This window comes from Rhinoderma darwinii, chromosome 1 (genome assembly GCF_050947455.1).
Source record: "Rhinoderma darwinii isolate aRhiDar2 chromosome 1, aRhiDar2.hap1, whole genome shotgun sequence".
Lineage (NCBI taxonomy): Eukaryota > Metazoa > Chordata > Amphibia > Anura > Rhinodermatidae > Rhinoderma > Rhinoderma darwinii.
This window is the reverse complement of record NC_134687.1, coordinates 591,309,358-591,332,950: the sequence shown is the minus strand read 5'-3', so window position 1 is coordinate 591,332,950 and position 23,593 is coordinate 591,309,358. Positions and strand designations below refer to the sequence as shown.

Genomic DNA, 23,593 nt, shown 5'->3' with positions numbered 1-23,593 from the left:
TTGGCCCTTGATATTGACTCGGACACTGCGTCAGAATCAGCACCAAACAACTTCCAAAACCGCCAGTCGCGGAAAAAAGAAAAAGCAGCACGTCCTTTCTTGCCGCGGTTCCGCCTCTGACCTGCCATCGAAATCAATGGGAGGCAGAAAATGCATTTTTCGCTGCGTTTTCTGTCTGCTGTCCTCAATCGCCACAGGCAAAAAACGCGGCAAGATAGTGTGGGCAGGTCAAAATCTGCCTCAAAATTCGGTGCGCGGTTCCAGGCGGTCGCCGGTGCGCATGCGCGGGAGTTTGCGGGTGCGCGTGATCGGTCGCACGGGCGGCGGTCTTTGACGGCCCCCATGACGACCCCCATGCTACCCAGGGCCGCCATCAGGGGGGGTATTAGGGGTACTGATGTGAGAGGCCTGGCCAAACCTAATTGAAAGGGGGGCCCGCAGCTCATGACATTCTTTTGGTGAAAAAAACGGGCCCCATTGCAGGGGCCTGTTTTTTTTTCTACCAAAGGCAAGTCGCGGCAGTTTGCCGGGCCCCCCTTTTAATTAGGTTTGGCCGGGCCTCTCACATCAGTACCCCTAATACCCCCCCTGATGGCGGCCCTGGGTACCATGATATAGTACTGGACGGAGTACCGTTAACAGGCGGTGCCACGGTAGGGGGGCCCCGAAAATTTAGCTGTAGGGGGCCCTGAAATTCCTGATGGCGGCCCTGGGCAAAGATATACTGTACATTCTGCCACCTTTCATATAATGCAGTGTGGCAGGGCACCACAATGATGATATACATAGTCTGTGCCAAGGATAGTGTGGGCAGCATGACAAGCTTATGCAGTTCTGTAAATAAGTCAATCATTGTAGAATGAAAAGTTCTGAATCTGCTTTGTGCTTCAATTCCACACCATTTTTAACATGTCTACTTGCTCTGAGTGAATAAGACCTTTCGGGTTTATATTCAGAGGCCTTAAAACCTGTATTCATACCTCCCAAAAGTTTTTCACCATTCACGGGACAATTTAAGCGTCACCCCTGATGGAACGCCCACAAAACATTCAAAGGTTGCCCCCTTATATGCAAATGTGCATAAGTCCTGCATAAGTCCTCTTTTAAAGAGGAATTACCAAAGGATATATATAAATGTCTTATAGGTGCATCAAACCTAGAATTGGCCGTCAATGTATAATTGTTAAGGGTACGACCCTTGGGACCCTCCCCCCACCAATCGGCAGAGCAAAGAACACCTTCATTGTTTAGGAACAGCGCTGTACATATAGGTGTGGTTGTATCTGGTACTGCGGCTACGTCCATTCAAGTGAGTCCCTACAGGTCAGCAAGACAAACCCATGGGCATGCCATATGCTGCCCTGAGATGCCTCCAGGAGGCACTGTATTCTTCTTACAAAGAATACTTCCATAGTACACCATGCAGTGGCATGCAGAGTTACAGTGTGGGCCCTTAGCAGCCAGTGGGTGCCATGTAAAGGATTCATACAACACAGATCTGTAATATGGCAGCGCGCTTGAGACCTTAGACATTAGTCCACAATGTTTTTAAAGGTTTTCTATTTTTTGATGTTTTTTTCTGCACATCCACAGTAATGTCACTTTATTACACTGGGAACACTTAAATCACACATCGGATCTCGATGAAAAAAAAGAATACAGTTGAAAATCTTTACTGGTGTAAAATGTGAGTTTCAATGAGAAAAAAATTACGTAGATCAATGGAAACCAAAATTGTCAACCAATTGGGCGCTGGAATCCAAAATCACCCTGAAAATCAAAGTAAAAAATTTAAATCATAGGCGGATCCAATTTGCGAGAATTTCATCACAGCAATTTATAATGTGACACAGTAGTGTGTATGGCTCCCACATGCCTGTATGCCCTTCTGACGTCGTCTGATAAGACGGCTGGATCAGGGCATCAGTGAGCTCTTGGACAGTCTGTCGCACTACTTGGCGGCGTCGGATGCACTGATTTATATCACGTGGAGGTTTGTGCGACCACCAAATAGTATGCCTCTCCAAACAATCACTGACCCCCCGCCCGGAGTCTCTTTCTGACCGTTTGGTCACACCAGTATCCCGATGGAGGTCATTTTGTAGGGCTCTCGTAGTGTTCCGACTTGCACAAAGGTGCGGATACTGGTCCTGCTGATGGGTTGATGCCCTTCTATAGTCCTGTCCGGCTCTCCTCAAGTAACCGCCCGAGTCCTGGTATCTGTGCCATGCTCTTGAGACTATGCTGGGAGACACAGCAAACCTTTTTGCAATGGCACGTATGGATGTGCCATCCTGGAGGAGCTTGACTACCTGTGCAACCGGAATAGGCTGCATGTACCGCCTCATACTGACTGCAGTGACAAGGACGCAAAACTAGAGCAGAATCAGTCAGGAAGGATAAGGAGAGGGGAATGGTCTGTGGCCACCACCTGCAGAACCATTCCCTTTTTGGGGGTTGTCTATCTGATGCCCCTCCAATGAACCCGTTTATGGCGGAGCCAGTTGAAACAGCTGTTTGCTGAATAAGTGTTCGGCCGACTTTTACTTGATGCGGATGGCCACCTTCAGCTTTAGAACACAATATAGTTTATTTTGAGATCCTGTAGCCTTAGAGCTAATGGGAAATAAGCAGCACTGTTAGTGCAGCTCTGGATGTGACTAGAGTATAATATATGATAATTAACATAGGATATTATGTAGCTGTAAATGCGGCATGGACAATCAGAAGGGTTTTCTCTCTGACAACATTTCCAACAAATCTAGATATGAGGCTCATGAATCCTCTGTTGAATCTTTGATACTTGTATTGTAGTGTGACTGGTTTGTTAATGTATCTTCGTGAAGTGAATGGTGGACTCCCCTCTTATTATCCGTGTATTGTAATAAGTTCACTCTTTATAGATTGGGGTTTGGCGAAGCCTGCAACTCCAGAATAAGGTTAAATTCACACACTGCAGATTTGTTGCATAAATTTCTGAGATTGCAAAATCCATTCCATACATCTAAACTAGGGCTGTTTTTGCATCGTGTGCATGGAATTCTGCAAAGCTCATTCAGATAAATGGAACAGTTGCAGAAATTTCAAATCTGTCGTGTGTGAATGGATCCCAACAAGCCTCAAATCCACAGTCCAGAGTCTAAGATGCGCCAAAAGTATCATCCAAGTTCTTGACCTCATACCAAGTGACACACTGTAGAGGTGTCCTGCATGTTCTGTGTCATGTAGCTGTACAGTGAGCATAAATGACACAAGATTGCTTAGAATATTATACGTTGTGATTAAATCTTATCGGCCACTTGTTGATACGATTCCTGTTGTCTATAAAACCAATGCTCATCAGAACACAAGCACTGTGCACGAACTTTACTTAACACCACGTCAGCACTGTCTATACCAGGGGTCTCAACTCGGCCGGGTAAGTGGGCCGCATATAGAAAAAATGGGATGTTGACGGGCCGCATTACTTTCAAATTTGATAAAATACAAAATTATTGTTAATAAATACTTATTTGAACTACTATAACACTACATTACTATAATAATACCGCTGTGCTCTCTGTGGAGGCTGCCGCTGTGCTCTCTGTGGAGGCTGCCGCTGTGCTCTCTGTGGAGGCTGCCGCTGTGCCCTCTGTAGAGGCTGCCGCTGTGCCCTCTGTAGATGCTGCCACAGTGCCCTCTAGATAATGCAACACACCCCTAAATAAGGCCACAGTGCCCTCCGCAGATGCTACCACAGTGATGTCAGGGTCTTGCCCAGAGCTGGAGTCCCGGAGCAGAGCCGCTTCTAGCACTCGAACTACAGTAGAGTTATGACTGCAGCTCTGGATGTGGCTGGAGTATAAGACATGATGTTACAGTAGAGTTGTGACTGCAGCTCTGGATGTGACTGGAGTATAGGACATGATGTTACAGTAGAGTTGTGACTGCAGCACTCGATGTGACTGGAGTATAGGACATGATGTTACAGTAGAGTTATGACTGCAGCTCTGGATGTGGCTGGAGTATAAGACATGATGTTACAGTAGAGTTGTGACTGCAGCTCTGGATGTGACTGGAGTATAGCACATTATATAATAGTAGAGTTGTGACTGGAGCTCTGGAGTATAAGACAAGATGTTTGCATCTGCATCTACGTATCTTGCAGTAGAGTTGTGAGTGTAGCTGTGGATGTCTCTGGAGTATAGTACATGATGTTGCAGTAGAGTTGTGAGTGAAGGCCTGTACTAGCGCTCTGCCCGGGACTCCGCTCTGGGGAAGACCCTGACACACTGTCCATATATGGGCAGTGATGTCAGGGAATTCCACAGAGTCCCGGACCAGAGCCTGTACTAGCGCTCTGCCCGGGACTCCGGCTCTGGGGAAGCCCCAGACATCGCTGTTCATATGTGAACAGCGATGTCAGGGAATTCCAGAGTCTCGGAGCAGAGCCGATACTAGCGGCTCTGTGTCCCGCGGACCACAGATGACAACCCCAGGGGCCGCATGCGGCCCGCGGGCCGCGTGCTTGAGACCCCTGGTCTATACTATACACCTAATGAGCACTAGTCTTGACTGTACCCCATACGTATCTGCATTGTTTTCACACTACAACATATTAGCACTGTGCATGGTCTTCACTATACACCCTATTAGCACTGTGCATGGTCTTCACTATACACCCTGTTAGCACTGTGCATGGTCTTCAATATACACCCTATTAGCACTGTGCATGGTCTTCACTATACACCCTGTTAGCACTGTGCATGGTCTTCACTATACACCCTGTTAGCACTGTGCATGGTCTTCACTATACACCCTGTTAGCACTGTACATGGTCTTCACTATACACCCTGTTAGCACTGTGCATGGTCTTCACTATACACCTTATCAGCACTGTGCATGGTCTTCACTATACACCTTATCAGCACTGTGCATGGTCTTCACTATACACCCTATTAGCACTGTGCATGGTCTTCACTATACACCTTATTAGCACTGTGCATGGTCTTCACTATACACCCTATTAGCACTGTGCATGGTCTTCACTATACACCCTATTAGCACTGTGCATGGTCTTCACTATACACCTTATTAGCACTGTGCATGGTCTTCACTATACACCCTATTAGCACTGTGCATGGTCTTCACTATACACCCTATTAGCACTGTGCATGGTCTTCACTATACACCCTATTAGCACTCTGCATGGTCTTCACTATACACCCTATTAGCACTGTGCATGGTCTTCACTATGCACCCTATTAGCACTGTGCATGGTCTTCACTATACACCCTATTAGCACTGTGCATGGTCTTCACTATACACCCTATTAGCACTGTGCATGGTCTTCACTATACACCCTATTAGCACTGTGCATGGTCTTCACTATACACCTTATTAGCACTGTGCATGGTCTTCACTATACACCCTATTAGCACTGTGCATGGTCTTCACTATACACCCTATTAGCACTGTGCATGGTCTTCACTATACACCTTATTAGCACTGTGCATGGTCTTCACTATACACCTAAGTGTGTGTTCACATCAGCGTTAGTTTCTGCTGAGCGGTTCCGTCTGAGCTTTCCGTCACGTTAACCCCTCAGCGGAAAGTCAAACAGAAATCTCCGCTTCTGTTTCCCTCACCATTGAACTCAATGGTGACGGAAACCTAGCTAATGTTTTCCGTCTGTCACCATTGTGACACAGGAACACCTAAACAAGTACAAGATTAGTACTGGCACGAAGATAATGAGTATAAAAATATATATTTTATTGGTAAATTTTATTTTATTGGTAATTAAAAAGCATGAGTCACACAAGCAAAAAAGGGGCATCAACCTTGCAGGACAAGAAATCATATGACCGAGGCATAAACACCCATGAATGTAAATCTGTACATTTTATACATGACGCATATACAGTAGCAACCACTGACTGTCTAAATTGTATCAACTAAGCACATGTTATGTGGCAAATGGCAATATAATATAAAGTGCTAAATGCAGATAAGAAACCATGTAAACAAGTCGACCACTACAAAAAGCATGAGTGAAGGGAATAAATAGAGAGCATCCATCAAAATGTAAAAGACAGACACTGATACCATGCGCCTAGATGGGGGATAACAGATGCATGTACAGAAAGCCGTACGTACAGGGTTCATGGTCCTGCTGGAGGAAGACGCCAGAGACCCAACGCGCGTTTCGGCGGATGCCTTCGTCCGGGGGTGGCCTATGTGCCAACATTGTGACACAGGTCAGTAGTTTTGGACGGAATCAATAGTGCCGTTTGACTTTCCTCTGAGGGTTTAACCCGACGGAAACCTCGACAGAACCTCTCAGCAGCAACTAACACTTATGTGAACAGGCCCTTATTAGCTCGGTCTTCACTATAGAACAGACCAGCACGGTCTTCACCATACACCAGATCAGTACGCTCTTCACCATACTCCAGATCAGCACACTCTTCACCATACACCCGATCAGCACGGTCTTCACTATAGAACAGATCAGCATGGTCTTCACCATACACCAGATCAGCACTCTCTTCACCATACGCCAGATCAGCGCGCTCTTCACCATACGCCAGATCAGTGCGCTCTTCACCATACGCCAGATCAGCGCGCTCTTCACCATAAACCAGATCAGTGCGCTCTTCACCATACGCCAGATCAGCGCGCTCTTCACCATACGCCAGATCAGCACGCTCTTCACCATACGCCAGATCAGCGCGCTCTTCACCATACACCAGATCAGCGCGCTCTTCACCATACACCAGATCAGCACGCTCTTCACCATACACCAGATCAGCACGCTCTTCACCATACGCCAGATCAGCGTGCTCTTCACCATACGCCAGATCAGCGTGCTCTTCACCATACGCCAGATCAGCGCGCTCGTCACCATGCGCCAGATCAGCTCGCTCGTCACCATGCGCCAGATCAGCTCGCTCTTCACCATGCGCCAGATCAGCGCGCTCTTCACCATACGCCAGGTATATGTCGTCTATGCACTGTGTGTGTGGTCTTCACTACACTTTGCATCTCATTGGCAGACTGCATGGTCTTCACTATACATCATATCAACATACCCTTCACATGACGGAATCAAATCAAGACCAAGTATTGCAAAAACATGTGGCAAAAATGGCAAAGATACTGAAATTGCAGACTTGTAACTGAATAGATATTTAATGGAAAATGCACTTTGCTTTGTTCTTTTCTTCTCCTGATTGCTGCAGTGATGTGGATATTGTGCTTGCTCTGGCGTTACTATGGTAATGTCAAAAGATTTGTGTTAATACACTTCCTGTCATGTGACCTCCACTCTTCTCATTGGGTTCTTGTGAGTGGAGCTTAGTCTGACGCTGACATGGCAGCCCCACAGCAAGCACAATGTCAATAGCACTACAGCAGTCAAGATATCTGTCGAAGAAAACAAAACAAGGTGGATATAAGAAAGTTATTATTTTCAGTTCAAAATCTATTGAGCTCCATTAAAAATAATTAATATGACCCCTTTAAGACGTCATATATGCTTACTGAAGTAGTCCTATCAATGATGAACACACTCTATAGTGACAAGACAATCATTTCTGACCCTGACTCTTTTTTTTTTATTTTTTGTATTTATTTTTTTTTGTTTTCAATATTTATTGGGCTTTAATATTTTTTGTTTTGTGCTTCGCTGGTCTCTACGGCCGGCTCTAGCGCTGGTGTATTGCTGTGGTTTTGTTACCATTTAGTTGACCCCTGGTTACCAGTCCTGCTGTGTACCGGACTGGTCGCTGTCTCTACTAATCTTCACTTTCTCTCACTCTTTCCTTTCTGCACAGAGGGGCATAAAGCTGAATATCAGGTTATTGTGTGTTTTTTTTGTACTTGTCTATGTTTGCATGGCGCCCCCTATGGTGTCTTAGGGTGGACTGTAACCCATTCAGTCAGTGGAAGCCAGCAGCATGGTGAATGCCACTTTGGATGTGACTGGAGTACCATTCCGTACTATAGTTTCTTGCGGATCACATTGTTGGTACTATGCAAGAAGCCTTGCGCCTTATTCTCCAGGATTGTTCTCACCTTGAGAAGGGAAAGGATGCCGTCCTGGACTGCCGCAGGCTGGTCTGCTCCGAGATTATCCCATCTCAGACAGTCCAGACGCCTATGAAATAGATTGATACCCCTCTCCTGCCACCACTTCCCTTGGCATTTCTGTCTCTCAATAAGGTTTAAGGCTTGTTAACCCCCTCCTCAACACTCCCCATCCCACATCTGTCCGAAATGCTTTCTTATTTGACTTGTGTGGTGTGATGTATACCTGTGCTATATGTTATACTGTCTAGCTGTGTATGATGAATGTATTTATTGCCTGCGCAGGTGGCAGTACACAAAATGTGTGTTTTTGACTGTTCAATAGAAAAAATAACCGTTTCAGTTTCACACTTTAAGGCTGTGTTCACACAGAGTTTTTTTTTCCTGCAAAAACAGCTCCAGACGTTTTCTGCACAGTGGTTTGACAAAAACTCGTCAAAATACTCGTCGAGGCGTTTTTTCTACTTTCTGACTGATTGAAATGGGGTTTTGGAGGCGGAAACCGCCTCAAGATGGGTCATGACGCTTCTTTTTACCGCGACGTGTTTTTTTTACTCGCGGTAAAAAAACTCGTCCAACTCCCATTGAAATCAATGGGAGGCATTTTCGTGCGGTTTTTGACGAGTTTTGCGGCGCGGTTTCAGTGTCAAAAAACTCGTCAAAAAACTCTGTGTGAACAGGCCCTAAGAACTCTGCTGCCAGTGAATGGAAACATTCTTGTCACTGCTCCTACTGTGAATCGCTAACTCACTTGTAGCGGCGGTTCACAGTATAACGGCCTTTAAGGAATGGGAGAGGACTGTTCCCAGTCGTTGATGGAAAGCAGAAATCTTAAAAGGATTTTTCCCAGAATCATACATTTTTATATATATTTTTTACCTATCCACAGGACTCCCCTCTTCTAGGGCCATCTCCGATCATGAGAATTGGATTGGCTCTAGTACATGTTTTTTTCCTTAGCCTAAATCAGTACAGGTGAGTTCACTGGGATATTTAGGGTGCCAGTGAATGCAGTCCAGTGTCAGAGCCTGGGGATACACACACGGATAGAGTGGAAAGCCTGATCGCTTTAGCAGGGTTCGCCAGGTGCTGTGGCGCATAGTACATGAAAGCCCTCCTGACTCAATAACTACAGAGCTCCAAACCTCTGGCATTAACATCCGCACCTGTGCACCGGGAGCTTCATGGCGTAGGTTTCCATAGCCGAGGAGCGGCATGCAAGCCTTACATCACCAAGCACAATGCCAAGCGTCAGATGGAGTGGTGTAAAGCACGTTGTCACTGGACTCTGGAGCAGTGGAGACGTGTTCTGTGGAGTGATGAATCACACTTCTCTATCCGCTAGTCTGATGGACGAGTCTGGGTTTGGTGAATGCCAGGAGAACATTACCTGACTGACTGCATTGTGCCAACTGTAAAGTTTGGTGGAGGAGGGATAATGCTATGGGGTTGTTTTTCAGGGTCGATCTAGGCCTCTTAGTTCAAGTGAAGAGCAATCTTAATGCTTCAGCATAACAAGACATTTTGGACTATTGTAGCTTCCAACTTTGTGGGAACAGTTTGGGGAAGGCCATTTTCTGTTCCAGCATGACTGTGCCCCAGTGCACACAGCAAGGTCCATAAAGACATGGTTGGGTGAGTCCTGACCTCAACACTAGCCAACATCTTTGGGATGAACTAGTACGGAGATAGTAAGCCAGGACCTCTCCCCCAACATCCGTCTCTGACCTCACAAATGTTCTTCTGGATGAATGGCCAAAAATTCCCACATACAAGCTCCAAAATCTTGTAGAAAGTCTTCCCAGAAGAGTGGAAGTTGGTATAGCTGCAAAGGGGGGGGGGGGGGGTCAACTCCATCTCAATGCCTATGGATTTAGAATGGGAAGACATAAATGCTCTCACAGACCATCCATGTACTGTAGAGACAGGAGGGATATGTATGTGTATATATATATATATACTATCCATGTTCTCTGGCGTCTGCACATGTGCGCTGTGTGTATGCTGCTGATAATGTGAAATGTATGACTTGTATTTTTTCTGCGTGCACTAGAGACGGGAGCTGTATGTGTGCACTGGTAATAATATTTGTATCTGATCTGTATTTTTAGGCCGGGGCTACATGGAGACTTTTTGTAGCACTACTGATTGAGTGACCGCTGTAGTCCACAAGATTGCATACAACTCAATGTATTTATTTGGACTGCAGCTCAATAGTTAAAATCAATCAGTAGCGCTACAAAAGGTTTAGGTGTAGCACGGGCCTAACTCCCATTTATGTCCTGACCTTGACCTGCATTTCTGTTCTTTCCATCAGACACAAGATGACGGGGACCCATCTAAGCCACCGTGGTTTAAAGGCGGCGGGTGAGCTCTTTTTTTATTATTCTGATTGTGTTCTCCAACACTTTTTTATGTTTGTCTGATCAGTGGGAATAATTGATTAATAACACAATACAGTACAGGGGAGATGCTCTGCAGATTACAGCGTGACCTGGAGTCCACTGAGTACAGGGAGCAGTCGTCATGATTGAGTCAATGATTAGATGTATGTGGAATGAAGGCTTCTATTATACCAAGTGTGTGTGTATGAAACCTATTGTAAAGCAGATGAGTGATTTACGAGAGCAGGAAGCATCAGTAGTGGTTATTCTTAGGCCCCCTGCATACGGCCGTAGCTGTAATCCCGGTCCGTGAGATCAAAATTACGGCTGTGTGCATGGGGCCTCACCCAGTAAGTCTTACTTCAAGGCATCAACGCAGAAGACGTGGAGCATGGGACCATAGATCAGTGATGTCACACGCAGAGGCATAGCACGCCAACCTTACCGCTGCCAATATCCTGTGCAGTCATGTTACATAGTTACATTACATAGTTAGTACGGCTGAAAAAAGACACCTGTCCATCAAGTTCAACCAAGGGACGGGAAAAGGGAAGGAAAAAATTTCTACACATAGGAGCGAATACTTTTTTGTTCTAGGAAATTATCTAACCCTTTTTTAAAGCCATCTACTGTCCCTGCTGTGACGGCTCCTGCGGTGACTATTCCATAGATTCACAGTTCTCACAGTAAAGAAGACTTGTCTCCTCTGCAGGTTGAACCTTTTTTTCTCCAGACGGAGGGAGTGCCCCCTTGTTTTTTGAGGGGGTTTTACATGGAACAGGATTTCACCATATTTTTTGTATGTGCCATTCATATATTTATATAAGTTAATCATGTCCCCCCTTAGTCGTCTTTTTTCAAGGCTAAATAGGTTTAATTCTTTCAATCTTTCCTCATAACTTAGATTCTCCATGCCCCTAATTAGCTTCGTTGCTCTTCTTTGTATTTTTTCCAACTCCAGGGCATCCTTTCTATGAACTGGAGCCCAGAACTGAACTGCATATTCTAGATGAGGCCTCACTAATGCTTTGTAAAGTGGAAATATTACATCCCTGTCCCGTGAGTCCATGCCTCTTTTAATACACGACAATATCCTGCTGGCCTTTGAAGCAGCTGATTGACACCGCATGCTGTTATTTAGTTTATGATTTACAAGTACGCCCAGATCTTTCTCAACAAGTGACTCCCCCAGTGTAGCTCCCCCTAGGACATATGATGCATGCAGGTTGTTGGTACCCAGATGCATAACTTTACATTTACATTAAACTTCATTTGCCAACTGGATACCCAAACACTTAGTTTGTTTAAATCTGCTTGCAATTCACGAACATCTTCCATAGACTGAACTATATTACATAGCTTGGTGTCATCTGAAAAAAAGAAATAGTGCTATTAATCCCATCCTCTATATCATTAATAAATAAGTTGAATAATAGTGGTCCCAGCACTGAACCCTGGGGTACACCACTCATAACCGGGGACCATTCAGAGTAGGAATCATTGCCCACAACTCTCTGGATACGGTCCTTGAGCCAATTCTCAATCCAATTACAAACTATATTTTCTAAACCTATAGTCCTTAATTTACCCATTAGGCGTCTATGAGGGACAGTGTCAAATGCCTTTGCAAAGTCCAAAAACACTATATCCACAGCGGCCCCTCTGTCTAGACTTCTGCTCATCTCTTCATAAAAACAGATTAGGTTAGTTTGACAACTTCTATCCTTAGTAAAACCGTGCTGGCTGTCACTTATAATACTATTTTTTGTCACATAATCCTGTATATAGTCCCTCAATAGCCCCTCAAACATTTTCCCCACGTTGGATGTTAAGCTTACTGGTCTATAATTACCCGGGGAAGACCTAGAGCCCTTTTTGAAAATAGGCACCACATTTGCCCTGCGCCAGTCCCTTGGCACTATTCCAGTCACTAGAGATTCTCTCAATATTATGAAAAGGGGGACGGAAATAACTGAACTAAGCTCCTTAAGAACTCTAGGGTGTAACCCATCTGGTCCCGTGGCCTTGTGTACATTTATTTTGTTTAATTTAGCTTGGACCATATCTACATTCATCCAATTCGGTATATCAACTAATATATTAACAGCACTGGCACCGGCTACATCAGCTGCTCTTTCTTCAGTTGTATATACAGAGCTAAAGAACCCATTTAGTAACTCTGCCTTCTCTTGATCCTCTGTGACCAACTCCCCATTATCATTATCTAGGGGTCCTACATGTTCAGACCTTGGCTTTTTAGCATTTATATACTTGAAGAATTTTTGGGGATTTGTTTTACTATCCTTGGCCACCTGCCTTTCATTTTGTATTTTTGCTAATTTTATTACATTTTTACAGATTTTATTAAGCTCTTTATATTTTACAAAGGCTGCAGATGTACCCTCAGATTTGTATTTTTTAAATGCCCTTTTTTTGTCATGTATTGCCCCTTTCACAGAAGGTGTAAGCCATGTGGGGTTTAATTTTAGTCGTTTATACTTGTTACTAATAGGAATAAATGTTGCACTATAATTACCCAAAGTAGATTTGAAAATCTCCCATTTATCATTTGTCCCATTATTTGACATCAGTTCTTCCCAGTCTATATCCTGAATTGCAGCCCTCATCCTGGGGAAATTGGCCTTCTTAAAATTAAATGTTTTTGCCCTCCCAGCCTGCGTTTGTTTTTTACAGTATAGGTAAAATATAACTATATTATGATCACTGTTACCGAGGTTTTCACGAACATTGACGTTCCCAACAAGATCTGCATTATTAGAAATGACCAGATCCAACAGAGCTTCACCTCTAGTCGGGTCTTCCACAAACTGGCCCATAAAATTTTCCTGCAACAAGTTGAGGAAATGTCTCCCCTTTGCAGTTGAAGCTGAACCATGACACCAATTAATATCCCGGAAATTAAAATCTCCCATTATCACTACAGTACCCGCCTGTGCAGCCCGCTCCATCTGTTTATATAGCTGAACTTCCATCTCCTCAGTTATATTGGGGGGTCTATAGATTACACCAAAAGTAATTTTTTTTCAGTGTTTACCTCCCTTTCTAGTTCCACCCACAAGGTTTCAGCCTCCTCACAGTATTCACCCACTATTGTCTCTTTCACACTCGCCTTCATATCACTTCTCACATACAGACATACACCACCACCTTTCCTTTTTGTCCTGTCTTTCCGAAACAGTGTGAAACCCTGTAGATTTACAGCCCAATCATGTGAAGATTCCAGCCATGTCTCAGCAACACCAACTATATCTATATTTTCTTCCAGTACCAAGACCTCCAGCTCCCCCATTTTGCTTGCTAGACTTCTTGCATTTGTGAACATACACTTTAACTTGTATATGTATATATATGTGTGTGTATGTATGCATATATGAGTGTATGTGTGTGTGTGTATATATATGTGTGTGTATATATATATATATATATATATATATATATATATTTATTTTTTTATTTCCTTTCACAAAGATTGACAAAGGCAGATCTAATCTGTGCCCACGTGATTTAAAGGGAGAGATAGTGAGGCAGTATTATCTGTAGCTACTTCGTTTAGAAGGAGAGACAGGGAAAAAAAGTAGTACAATCTGTAATTACGTCTTTAACCATGAGAGAAAGGGAGGCAGTACTATCTATGTTTACATCATTTACAAGAGGAGGCAGTGCTATCTCTACCTACATAATTGGCAGGGAGGCAGTACTATCTGTGCCTACTTCCTTTGCAGGGAGAGAAGTAGGCAGTACGATCTAGGTCCATATCATTTACAAGAGGAGGCAGTGCTATCCGGTCCTACATCTACAAGAGGGAGACAGGGAGTCAGTACTATCTGTACCAACATTTAGAGGAACAGACCGGGAGTCAGTACTATATTGAACTACATCATTTACAGGAAGAGAAAGGGAGACAGTACTATCTGTACCTACATTGGCTACTGCTATGTCCTAGCCACACTTATAAATGTATACTCTTATTACAACAATAACCATTCAAACCAGGCAGCACTATTCAGGTGCATGTACACATTTTGCTGGGGTTTTTACTACGGTGGGTGCAAATTATATTCTAGTCCTAGAAAAATTAAAAACGACATTTCACAATTATCTAGACTTTGTCTGATTAGCAAGTGGGTGTTAAATTTATACATTTGTAGGCTCAGCCTGACTTTTTATATATATATATATATATATATATATATATTTCTTATGAGATTGCTGCAAGCTACAGTATGAGATGTGAGTCCAGCTTGTAATATAGTTGAGCGTTGGCATTGTATAACTGTACAGATAAGGAGACGTTCCCCTTTGTTAGACGTCTCATTGATAAGTGCTGTGCTCTTTCATCTATCGTGTGTCTGACCTGATAGCCGAGTTGCTGTTTGGTACATTCTGATCACTAATGATTGCAGCGATTTGTTGCTCCTGGTACTATTATGTTACAACTTCTGAGTTATGTCGCTCTTTTGTGTAAGTATATTTTCTAGCTTTCACTGTGTCTGTTCCTCCAGGCCTGCCGGAGGCTTGTATGGGATTGACAGTATGCCTGACCTTCGCAAGAAGAAGCCTATTCCTTTGGTTAGCGATTTGGTAAGTCTGAGATGATGGAGCTTGAATAATTGCACTGTACTAAATACATGGGTCTAGATCTTGTGGAGATCAGGGTGACCTGATGCGCTATAAAGGGAAAGTCATCAGTTTCATTGTTACATTAGAAGGACGGTGGCTTTTAGTTTTACAAGTGGTATGGCCTATCCTCTAAGCTCTACAAAGTTAATAAGGACCACCATATTTAGTGGAGATTAGATCAAGAATGTTGAGGTAAAGCCACTCATCTTAGCTTAGAGACGTTGGTAAGGGCGTCTTCCTTTTCATTTTTATTTTTTTATTTTTTATGTGGTGTTACAATATTAATGACATATTTGTTAACTAATAGAAATTGGTAGGTCTTAGCAGTAGGTCAATGGTAAGGTTGTTCCTTGTGGGCTCAGGATGGTATGGCCAGTAAGCCCGTTCCTATTAGAGTTTAGTATGGACATCTTCCTTTTGGTTCTGTTAACACCTCGTTTTTCCGGCACAATGAAGGTATATGCCTGGAGTAATTCCAGATGTATACTCCAACATGCCCATAGGCCCCATGCACCCAGCTTATGCCAAAAGAATGTCCTTTTGGCATATGCAGTGTCGGATACCTTCCTTTTTTTTTTACTATAGAAAAGCATGGTCTAAAGTAAAATAAAACACAAAGTGTACCACACAGTATGCTTTATTTCTTTTTTTACAATGGGAGTTAATAGCCGACATGTACAGTGACATACATCAGAGTCATAGGTTAATGAAAACTCCCAGCGTATACCTCTGACTTGCTGAAAAACGAGATGTGAACAAGGCCTTAGAAGTGATCAGTTTTTTTGGTGTAGAGACGATATTAAGGTCTTCCTGGCTGGATATGTAATGTACGATTCCCAAGCAGCGGAAATGTGTCTCTGGCCATGGCTTCCCGTGGCCATAACAGCTGATTGCTGGGGTTAGAGAAGCCGCCTTCTTTTTAGAAAGGGGTTTTGTTCATGAGACAACCCCTTTAAGGACATCTTCCTTAGCTGTCAAGGGTTAATCAGAAGATCCTTTAGTATCGAGAAATTGATAGTCATCCTTTTTTTTTTTTTTAGTGTTGTGGGGTTCTTCGCTTTGGATTATCACTTTTAATTAGAAAGGTCCATCGATGATAAGCTGACCACGGGGTGTCCTGCTGCGGGGGCCCAGCTGTAACCTGGTGGTGGCTGTACCGCCGCAGGACAAGTTTATTCACATGATTTTTTCCCTTGGGTTTAATCTCTGTGGTTCCAGTGATTGATCCTGTGCAAAATATTGTCCTTTTTCTCCATTCTCCTGGTTAATCCCATACACATTGAGAACTAGATGCAGGGAGTCCCACAATGAATGTTACCGACCCTTCTTCTCCACATGATTTTCTATCTGAATTAACGTTTTACAATTCTTTTATATGCTGCTGTCCCTCATATTCTACAGGCGATGGTAAGTAGCTTCTCTCCACAGTAAGCAGCAAGCCTTGGATCCCTTGCATTAGTAGCATTGTACCTTTCCTCTGCAATATAAGTTGTTATAAATCCTTTGTTTTGCTAGCAGCATTGCCTACATCACTGACTTAATGGACTCTAATACGTAGACCGCCATATTTCCACTTATAGCTGATTTATTCTCTTTTACGGATTGTGCGGCTGTATATGCCGTCTACTGAAAACCTTCACAGATAGACGCACAATAGCGTTACATTTACATCTTCCAATAAAGACATGAAGGGACAACTGGTCTTGGTTGCTTTGCATTGGCAGCTCGACTTCCCTCCCCCAATGGAAGTGCCAGTTCATTCTGACCGGCTGGATGCAGTCTATTACATTTCACTGACTGTTAGATAACATCTTGCAGATATTGATGGGTTAAGATCCAGTGCTAGGCAAATGTCCATTGTCCTGAGTTTTTCCTATGCTTTATTTGCTTTTGGTGGAAATTCTTATCGGAAACTTGCGTTTTAAGTAAATTGGCATAGTGCCTTTTTACAGAGGACCTGTGCCTGACCGGTCTGTTACAATAGATGGGCATCTGGCACAACTCCTTTTGCAACGTTTTGAAGATGCACTGCCTAATGGGTATCTCCAAAGATGGGGCTGTGCAAAATATAAAGTGTGGGGTGGCATTACAGCATTAAACATCTGGAAACTGTATCAGCTGCAGCTTTCAGACATTGTTAAGACTATATGAAGTGCCATGACCAAGACACTGATAAATGCCATAACCGAGTCCTCATACTGTACCTCCAGGTTCATTATACTCAGTGATGGACACTGAATGGCAGGGTCTTGTTACGTTCAGCGCTTGACCCCATTCAGTAGGATCTACCACCCATACAAGCATGCCAGGGTGCCCCACTGACTTGTATTTCTAGTCTGCTGTTGAGCGTAGTCATCCATGGGCATGTAATTCCCCACTATGGTTTTTCTTTCCTCCCTATAAGATTTTCTTTCCATGTAGCAGTTTCTCCTGTAGAATTTCTATATTTTATTGCCTAATGTATGATTTGCTTTTTGTGATCCAAAATCATAACTATAGAAGAAGCACAGGATTCAGGGAGTGATCCGCCGATGGAAAACCTCATCCGGAATGCTGATGCCAGCACCGTGAGTTATGACACATGGATCTCGGTGATGTTCAGCCAACAGGTTGAAAGCTGATCTAGAGGTCATATAGGCCATTATTTCTCAGATCTTGTGTCTGGTACTGTTTTCCCCCAGGCACGTCACTGTCCTGAATCCTGCAAGTGATCTGAATAATCAGCTGCGCTCTTATTGTATGATCTAGAGGAACGATTAAAGTAATGTCTATTTCAGTTCTGCTTGCCTACAAGTCCTTCTTATTCTCACAGTCCCTGGTGCAGTCCAGGAAGGCCGGTATTACCTCAGCTATGGCCACAAGAACGTCACTCAAGGACGAAGACCTGGTAAGTGTGATTCTTCTACAAGTGAAATATCTCAACGTAGGTCAGAAAAATTGCAGCAGAAATACAGAATTCTGATCTCCCCATACAATGCCCAGCCCCCTGTGAAAAAACAACCCATGATTCAGGACTGTGTCCTGGTTGCCATCTTCCTGTCTCTGCTGAGAAATAGCTAAACAAAAATGTTTTACCTTTTTAGAATACACACTCCAGCTAGTGCAGAACCACATAATATTCACCCCGGCTGCTACAGAACCTTTGAATGCACACACGGCTTTTGTAGAACCTCAATGTGCACACCCCGGCTGCTGCCGAGCCTCACTGTACGCACCCCGGCTACTGCCAAGCCTCACTGTACGCACCCCGGCTGCTGCAGAGCCTCACTGTACATACCCCCGGCTGCTACCGAGCCTCACTGTACACACCCCCGACTGCTGCCGAGCCTCACTGTACTCACCCCCGGCTGCTGCCGAGCCTCACTGTACTCACCCCCGGCTGCTGCCGAGCCTCACTGTACTCACCCCCGGCTGCTGCCAAGCCTCACTGTACGCACCCCGGCTTCTGCAGATCTTATAAAACACAAGCATGGTTGGTAACCATACGTGGTTTATGAATAATGTACTATTAATTTGGACTGAGGGACCGAGCCTGTAAATGCGGATAGATGTAAAACTGTGCAGGAGAAGAGTTCAATCTAAGGATCCTGAAGAGGAATTATCTTGGGGACCCTGCGTCTCCCCACAACCACGTCATAATTTATTCAGGATTATTTAAGTTCAGATTCTGAGAGGCGGTATTGTGTGGAGGATTCTTCTGCCATATGGGAGCGCTGGTATAAGAATCTGCTTTTTCAAAGCATCTGGCAGATAATTTTGTGGTTTATTATAAAAAGCACAAGTCTAGAATAATTGTATCCCACCAAGTTTTAAACAGAGCTCATATATCCCCCAGAAGACTATGATAAAATTACCCCATATTACAGAGACCCCAAAAACTGTAAATAGAATTAGTCATAAGACATCAGAAACAGGGCAGTGTAATCTCATGAGCTTTAGTTGTGAGGTTTCAAGAGCAGTTCCAGTTGCAAGTGATGGGAACATCAATGGTACAGCATGAAGTATTTACTACACCATAACGGACTACTATAATACATCCTCCTACAGATAAAAATAGAACTACTGTAATACTGTCCCTTTTGTACAAGAATATAACTAATATAATACTGCCCCCTATATACAAGAATATAACTACTATAATACTGCCCCTATATACAAGAATATAACTACTATAATACTGCCTCCTATGTACAATTATATAACTACTATAATACTGCCCCTATATACAAGAGTATAACTACTATAATACTTCTCCTATGTACAAGAATATAACTACTATAATACTGCCCCCTATGTACAAGAATATAACTACTTTAATACCGCGCCTATGTACAAGAATATAACTACTATAATACTGCTCCTATATACAAGAATATAACTACTATAATACTACCTCCTATATACAATATAACTACTATAATACTGCCCCGTATGTACAAGAATATAACTACTATAATACTGCCACCTATGTACAAGAATATAACTACTATAATACTTCCACTATATACAAGAATATAACTACTATAATACTGTCCTATATACAAGAATATAACTACTACAATACTGCCCCTATATACAAGAATGTAACTACTATAGTGCTGCCCTCTATATACAAGAATATAACTACTGTAATACTGCCCCTATGTACAAGAATATAACTACTATAATACTGCCCCATGTACAAGAATATAACTACTTTAATACTGCGCCTATGTACAAGAATATAACTACTATAATACTGCCCCCTATGAACAAGAATATAACTACTATAATACTGTCCTATATACAAGAATAGAACTACTATAATGCTGCCCCTATATACAAGAATAGAACTACTATAATACTGCCCCCTATATACAAGAATATAACTACTATAATACTGCCTCCTATGTACAAGAATATAACTACTATAATACTGACCCCTATGTACAAGAATAGAACTACTATAATACTGCCTCTATGTACAAGAATATAACTACTATAATACTGCCTCTATGTACAAGAATATAACTACTATAATACTGTCCCCCATGTACAAGAATATAACTACTATAATACTGACCCCTATGTACAAGAATAGAACTACTATAATACTGCCTCTATGTACAAGAATATAACTACTATAATACTGCCTCTATGTACAAGAATATAACTACTATAATACTGTCCCCCATGTACAAGAATATAACTAGTATAATACTGCCTCCTATATACAAGAATATAACTACTATAATACTGCCCCATATACAAGAATGTAACTACCACAATACTGCCCCTATGTACAAGAATATAACTACTATAATACTGCCTCCTATGTACAAGCATATAACTACTATAATACTGCTCCTATATACAAGAATATAACTACTATAATACTGCCCCTATGTACAAGAATATAACTACTATAATACTGCCCCTATGTACAACAATATAACTACTATAATACTGCCTCCTATGTACAAGAATATAACTACTATAATACTGCCTCCTATATACAATATAACTACTATAATACTACCTCCTATGTACAAGAATATAACTACTATAATACTGTCCCCTATATACAAGAATATAACTACTATAATACTGCCCCTATGTACAAGAATATAATTACTATAATACTGCCCCTATGTACAAGAATATAACTACTATAATACTGCCCCTATGTACAAGAATATAACTACTATAATACGTCCTCCTATATACAATATAACTACTATAATACTGCCCCCTATGTACAAGAATATAACTACTATAATACTGTCCTCTATGTACAAGTATATAACTACTATAATACTGCCCCCTATGTACAAGAATATAACCACTATAATACTGCCCCCTATGTACAAGAATATAACTACTATAATACTGGTCCCTGTCTAGTACAGTACACGTCACATACATTGCTTGTATCTTTTCTATTTCAGAAATCACATGTGTATAAGAAGACTCTACAAGCCTTAATCTACCCCATTTCCTGCACTACCCCTCACAACTTTGAGGTATGGACTGCCACAACCCCTACCTACTGCTACGAATGTGAAGGCCTGCTGTGGGGAATAGCCAGGCAAGGAATGCGCTGCACCGAATGTGGCGTCAAGTGTCATGAGAAGTGCCAAGATTTATTGAATGCTGATTGCCTGCAACGTAAGTAACACTCCAACTGCGTACTCTATTAGCAGCTACTTATTACAGTCTACATATTCTGCCCCAAGGTGCAAGACATAGATTTGCAGTGCCCCCTATGTCCAATGTCATGCAGCTTCTTCTCAGTCACCCAATCTGTCTTAGGCCCCTATTCCAGAGCCACCGTCTGTGCCCGGCGTGTAGCCATGGTTAACCTTTCGCCAACTGTGACGAGGTCTCAAATTGCAGAGTTTTATAACCTTTTCGGACTGTTCTCTCCTAAATGTGTCTGCCACCTGCCTGGCACTTGTTATAGATGACAGCACAGGGTATCATTTGGGTTCCGATCTTCCCTCAGCGCTCAGCGTTTGATGCGCTTCTGCATGGCATTTGCCACTGTTTATTTTCAGGCTGGAATTACAGAATCCTCTTTTGCCACCATGCTGCTGTCTTTAGCAGATCTTAACGCTTTGTATACCTTAGGGAGTTGTATACTCTTGTGTATTCTTGGGTATTTATATAGAACACCGGGAAGCCAACAATTTTCTACTATACATGAATAGGACTAAACCTGACTTTGATCCCTTACCCCCTGGGCAGTCTGTCATCCGCAAGGCGCCATGTTTAGTCCTGTTTTTATATGCTTTAACCCTTTGGCTACCTCTATACTCGAGATCACATGTTGAGTGGGATCAGACAGACTCCATGTTTACTCCTATTTAGTTAACCCATCACACAGGACTCTTATATTCCATTCACCTTTGGATAGACAGGTGCACTGCAGGGGTATAAGAAAGATCTGTGCTCTCCTGTATATAAGGAAATTGCACGGTTACCTATTTTAATACTAAAGAAATTAATCAGAGAAAAACTTGAATTGCGCCTTTACGTAATTTAGGTTTTTCTACCTTGTCCTGAGTATTTAGAAAGGTTAGTGAATTGTATATTTGCTGAATGTGACTGGCTGTAGGGCTTGTTACCGTGTATTAGAACCGACACCTCTAATACTGTTCATATAGGGGAAACTGAAGGACCAGTCAGGACACATCCCTCCTGTTGGGCTCTTACCTCCACTTAGGGTCGACCGCACTCTGTGGACATGAGAGGCTAGTCCGATCCATTCAAAATGATCAGGATCCACAAACAGTTGATTTTGTATGAGCTACAAGTCTGGACTTTGTGTTTTTAACCGGAAATCTGATTTGTGCTCATGTCATATAATACAGCAGTATAGGATGGACTATAAGAAATGTATCTGTGCAGTGGGGTGCTATGTACATGTCGGGGTGACTGATCAATGAGGGGACTGTCAAGATGGGAAAACGGTTTCTATCGGTTCCCTCACGGTAAAAAGGTTGGAAATCACTGCGCTACTCATTGAAAAATAATAAGAAACCATGGAGAGAGACCCAGAAGAAATGTATTTTTGTACATATCTCGTGACAAGTTCTCGTGACAAATGTTTAACAGATGGGACGTATGTAAGAAAGACGAGATCTCGGAGGCAGTAACATATGGACTAAAATTCCTCATTTCCTCAGAAGTCCTACGAGACCGGAACCCTGGACAGTGAAGTCACATAGACCTAGATAGGAGGTTACGTACAAAGCATGGCTGAAGGAGCCCCTATACTTACAGCTGCCTAGTGAATAAAATAGTGTTTCTATTTTACATCGTTCTCTAAATGCATAAAATTATGTATTATGTATGAAAAAAATAAAAATAAAAGGTGTGTATGTATGTGTATATATATGTGTGTGTGTGTGTGTGTGTGTGTGTGTGTGTGTGTGTGTGTATATATATATATGTATGTAAGGTTTAGTAAGAAGATACTTTTCTGTTATAAAAAGTAACATTGAAATGAAGGGAACACACTTATAACAGAGGTTTATGCATGCCCCGTGATGTAGCCATAACAGACCAAATGAAAGCCCCTATTCTTTACACTGCAGGATGAATTAAGAAACTAGAGAACCGTGAAAAATAGAAACACACTTGGGGAGATTTACTAAGAAAAATTAGCAAAAAAACCCAAACTGACGTTGACCAAATTTATTGTGTGTTTTAAACACTTTTGCAAAACAATAAGAAAAAGTGTCTAGCAATAAGCAACAAATCTCTCATACTGCGTGCACCACTGTGATAAATTTGGCGCAGTTTCTGCCTATCTGGTCCAGGTTTTCCAGTCATAATAAATCTCCCTCACTGGTTTCTTTTATGAAGAAACCTTTTCATTTATATTAAGGTCTACCGCTCCTTTATTAGTAGGCATAACGTTTCTTAGCTTTCTAACCTAAATTATAGAAAAGAAAACAAAACATATTGTAAAAAAAAGCCACCCAGCACTTTACACTCATGGGCGTCTTCATGCA

At 42.5% G+C, this 23,593-nt stretch overlaps 1 protein-coding gene and 1 long non-coding RNA gene across 9 annotated transcripts in view; one reads left to right on the top strand and one right to left on the bottom strand.

Annotated features, from left to right (window-relative positions):
- Positions 1-23,593, top strand: part of UNC13B (unc-13 homolog B) — a 352,877-nt gene that overhangs the window by 221,545 nt on the left and 107,739 nt on the right. For 6 of the 8 annotated variants that reach the window (XM_075839917.1, XM_075839926.1, XM_075839936.1 and 3 more), the window contains 4 exons: positions 10,388-10,437; positions 14,978-15,056; positions 17,908-17,982; positions 21,023-21,242. In XM_075839917.1, the coding sequence (XP_075696032.1) occupies positions 10,388-10,437; positions 14,978-15,056; positions 17,908-17,982; positions 21,023-21,242 (424 nt within the window). Of the gene's footprint in view, positions 1-7,817; positions 7,841-10,387; positions 10,438-14,977; positions 15,057-17,907; positions 17,983-21,022; positions 21,243-23,593 lie in introns of all 8 variants that reach the window. The other 2 variants (XM_075839897.1, XM_075839888.1) reach the window with 1 other exon arrangement.
- The window catches only part of LOC142662079 (uncharacterized), a 31,938-nt gene continuing 10,035 nt past the window's right edge, over positions 1,691-23,593 (bottom strand). Inside the window, exon 4 of the long non-coding RNA XR_012850869.1 lies at positions 1,691-1,770. This is a non-coding gene — a long non-coding RNA (uncharacterized LOC142662079). The remainder of the gene's footprint in view (positions 1,771-23,593) is intronic.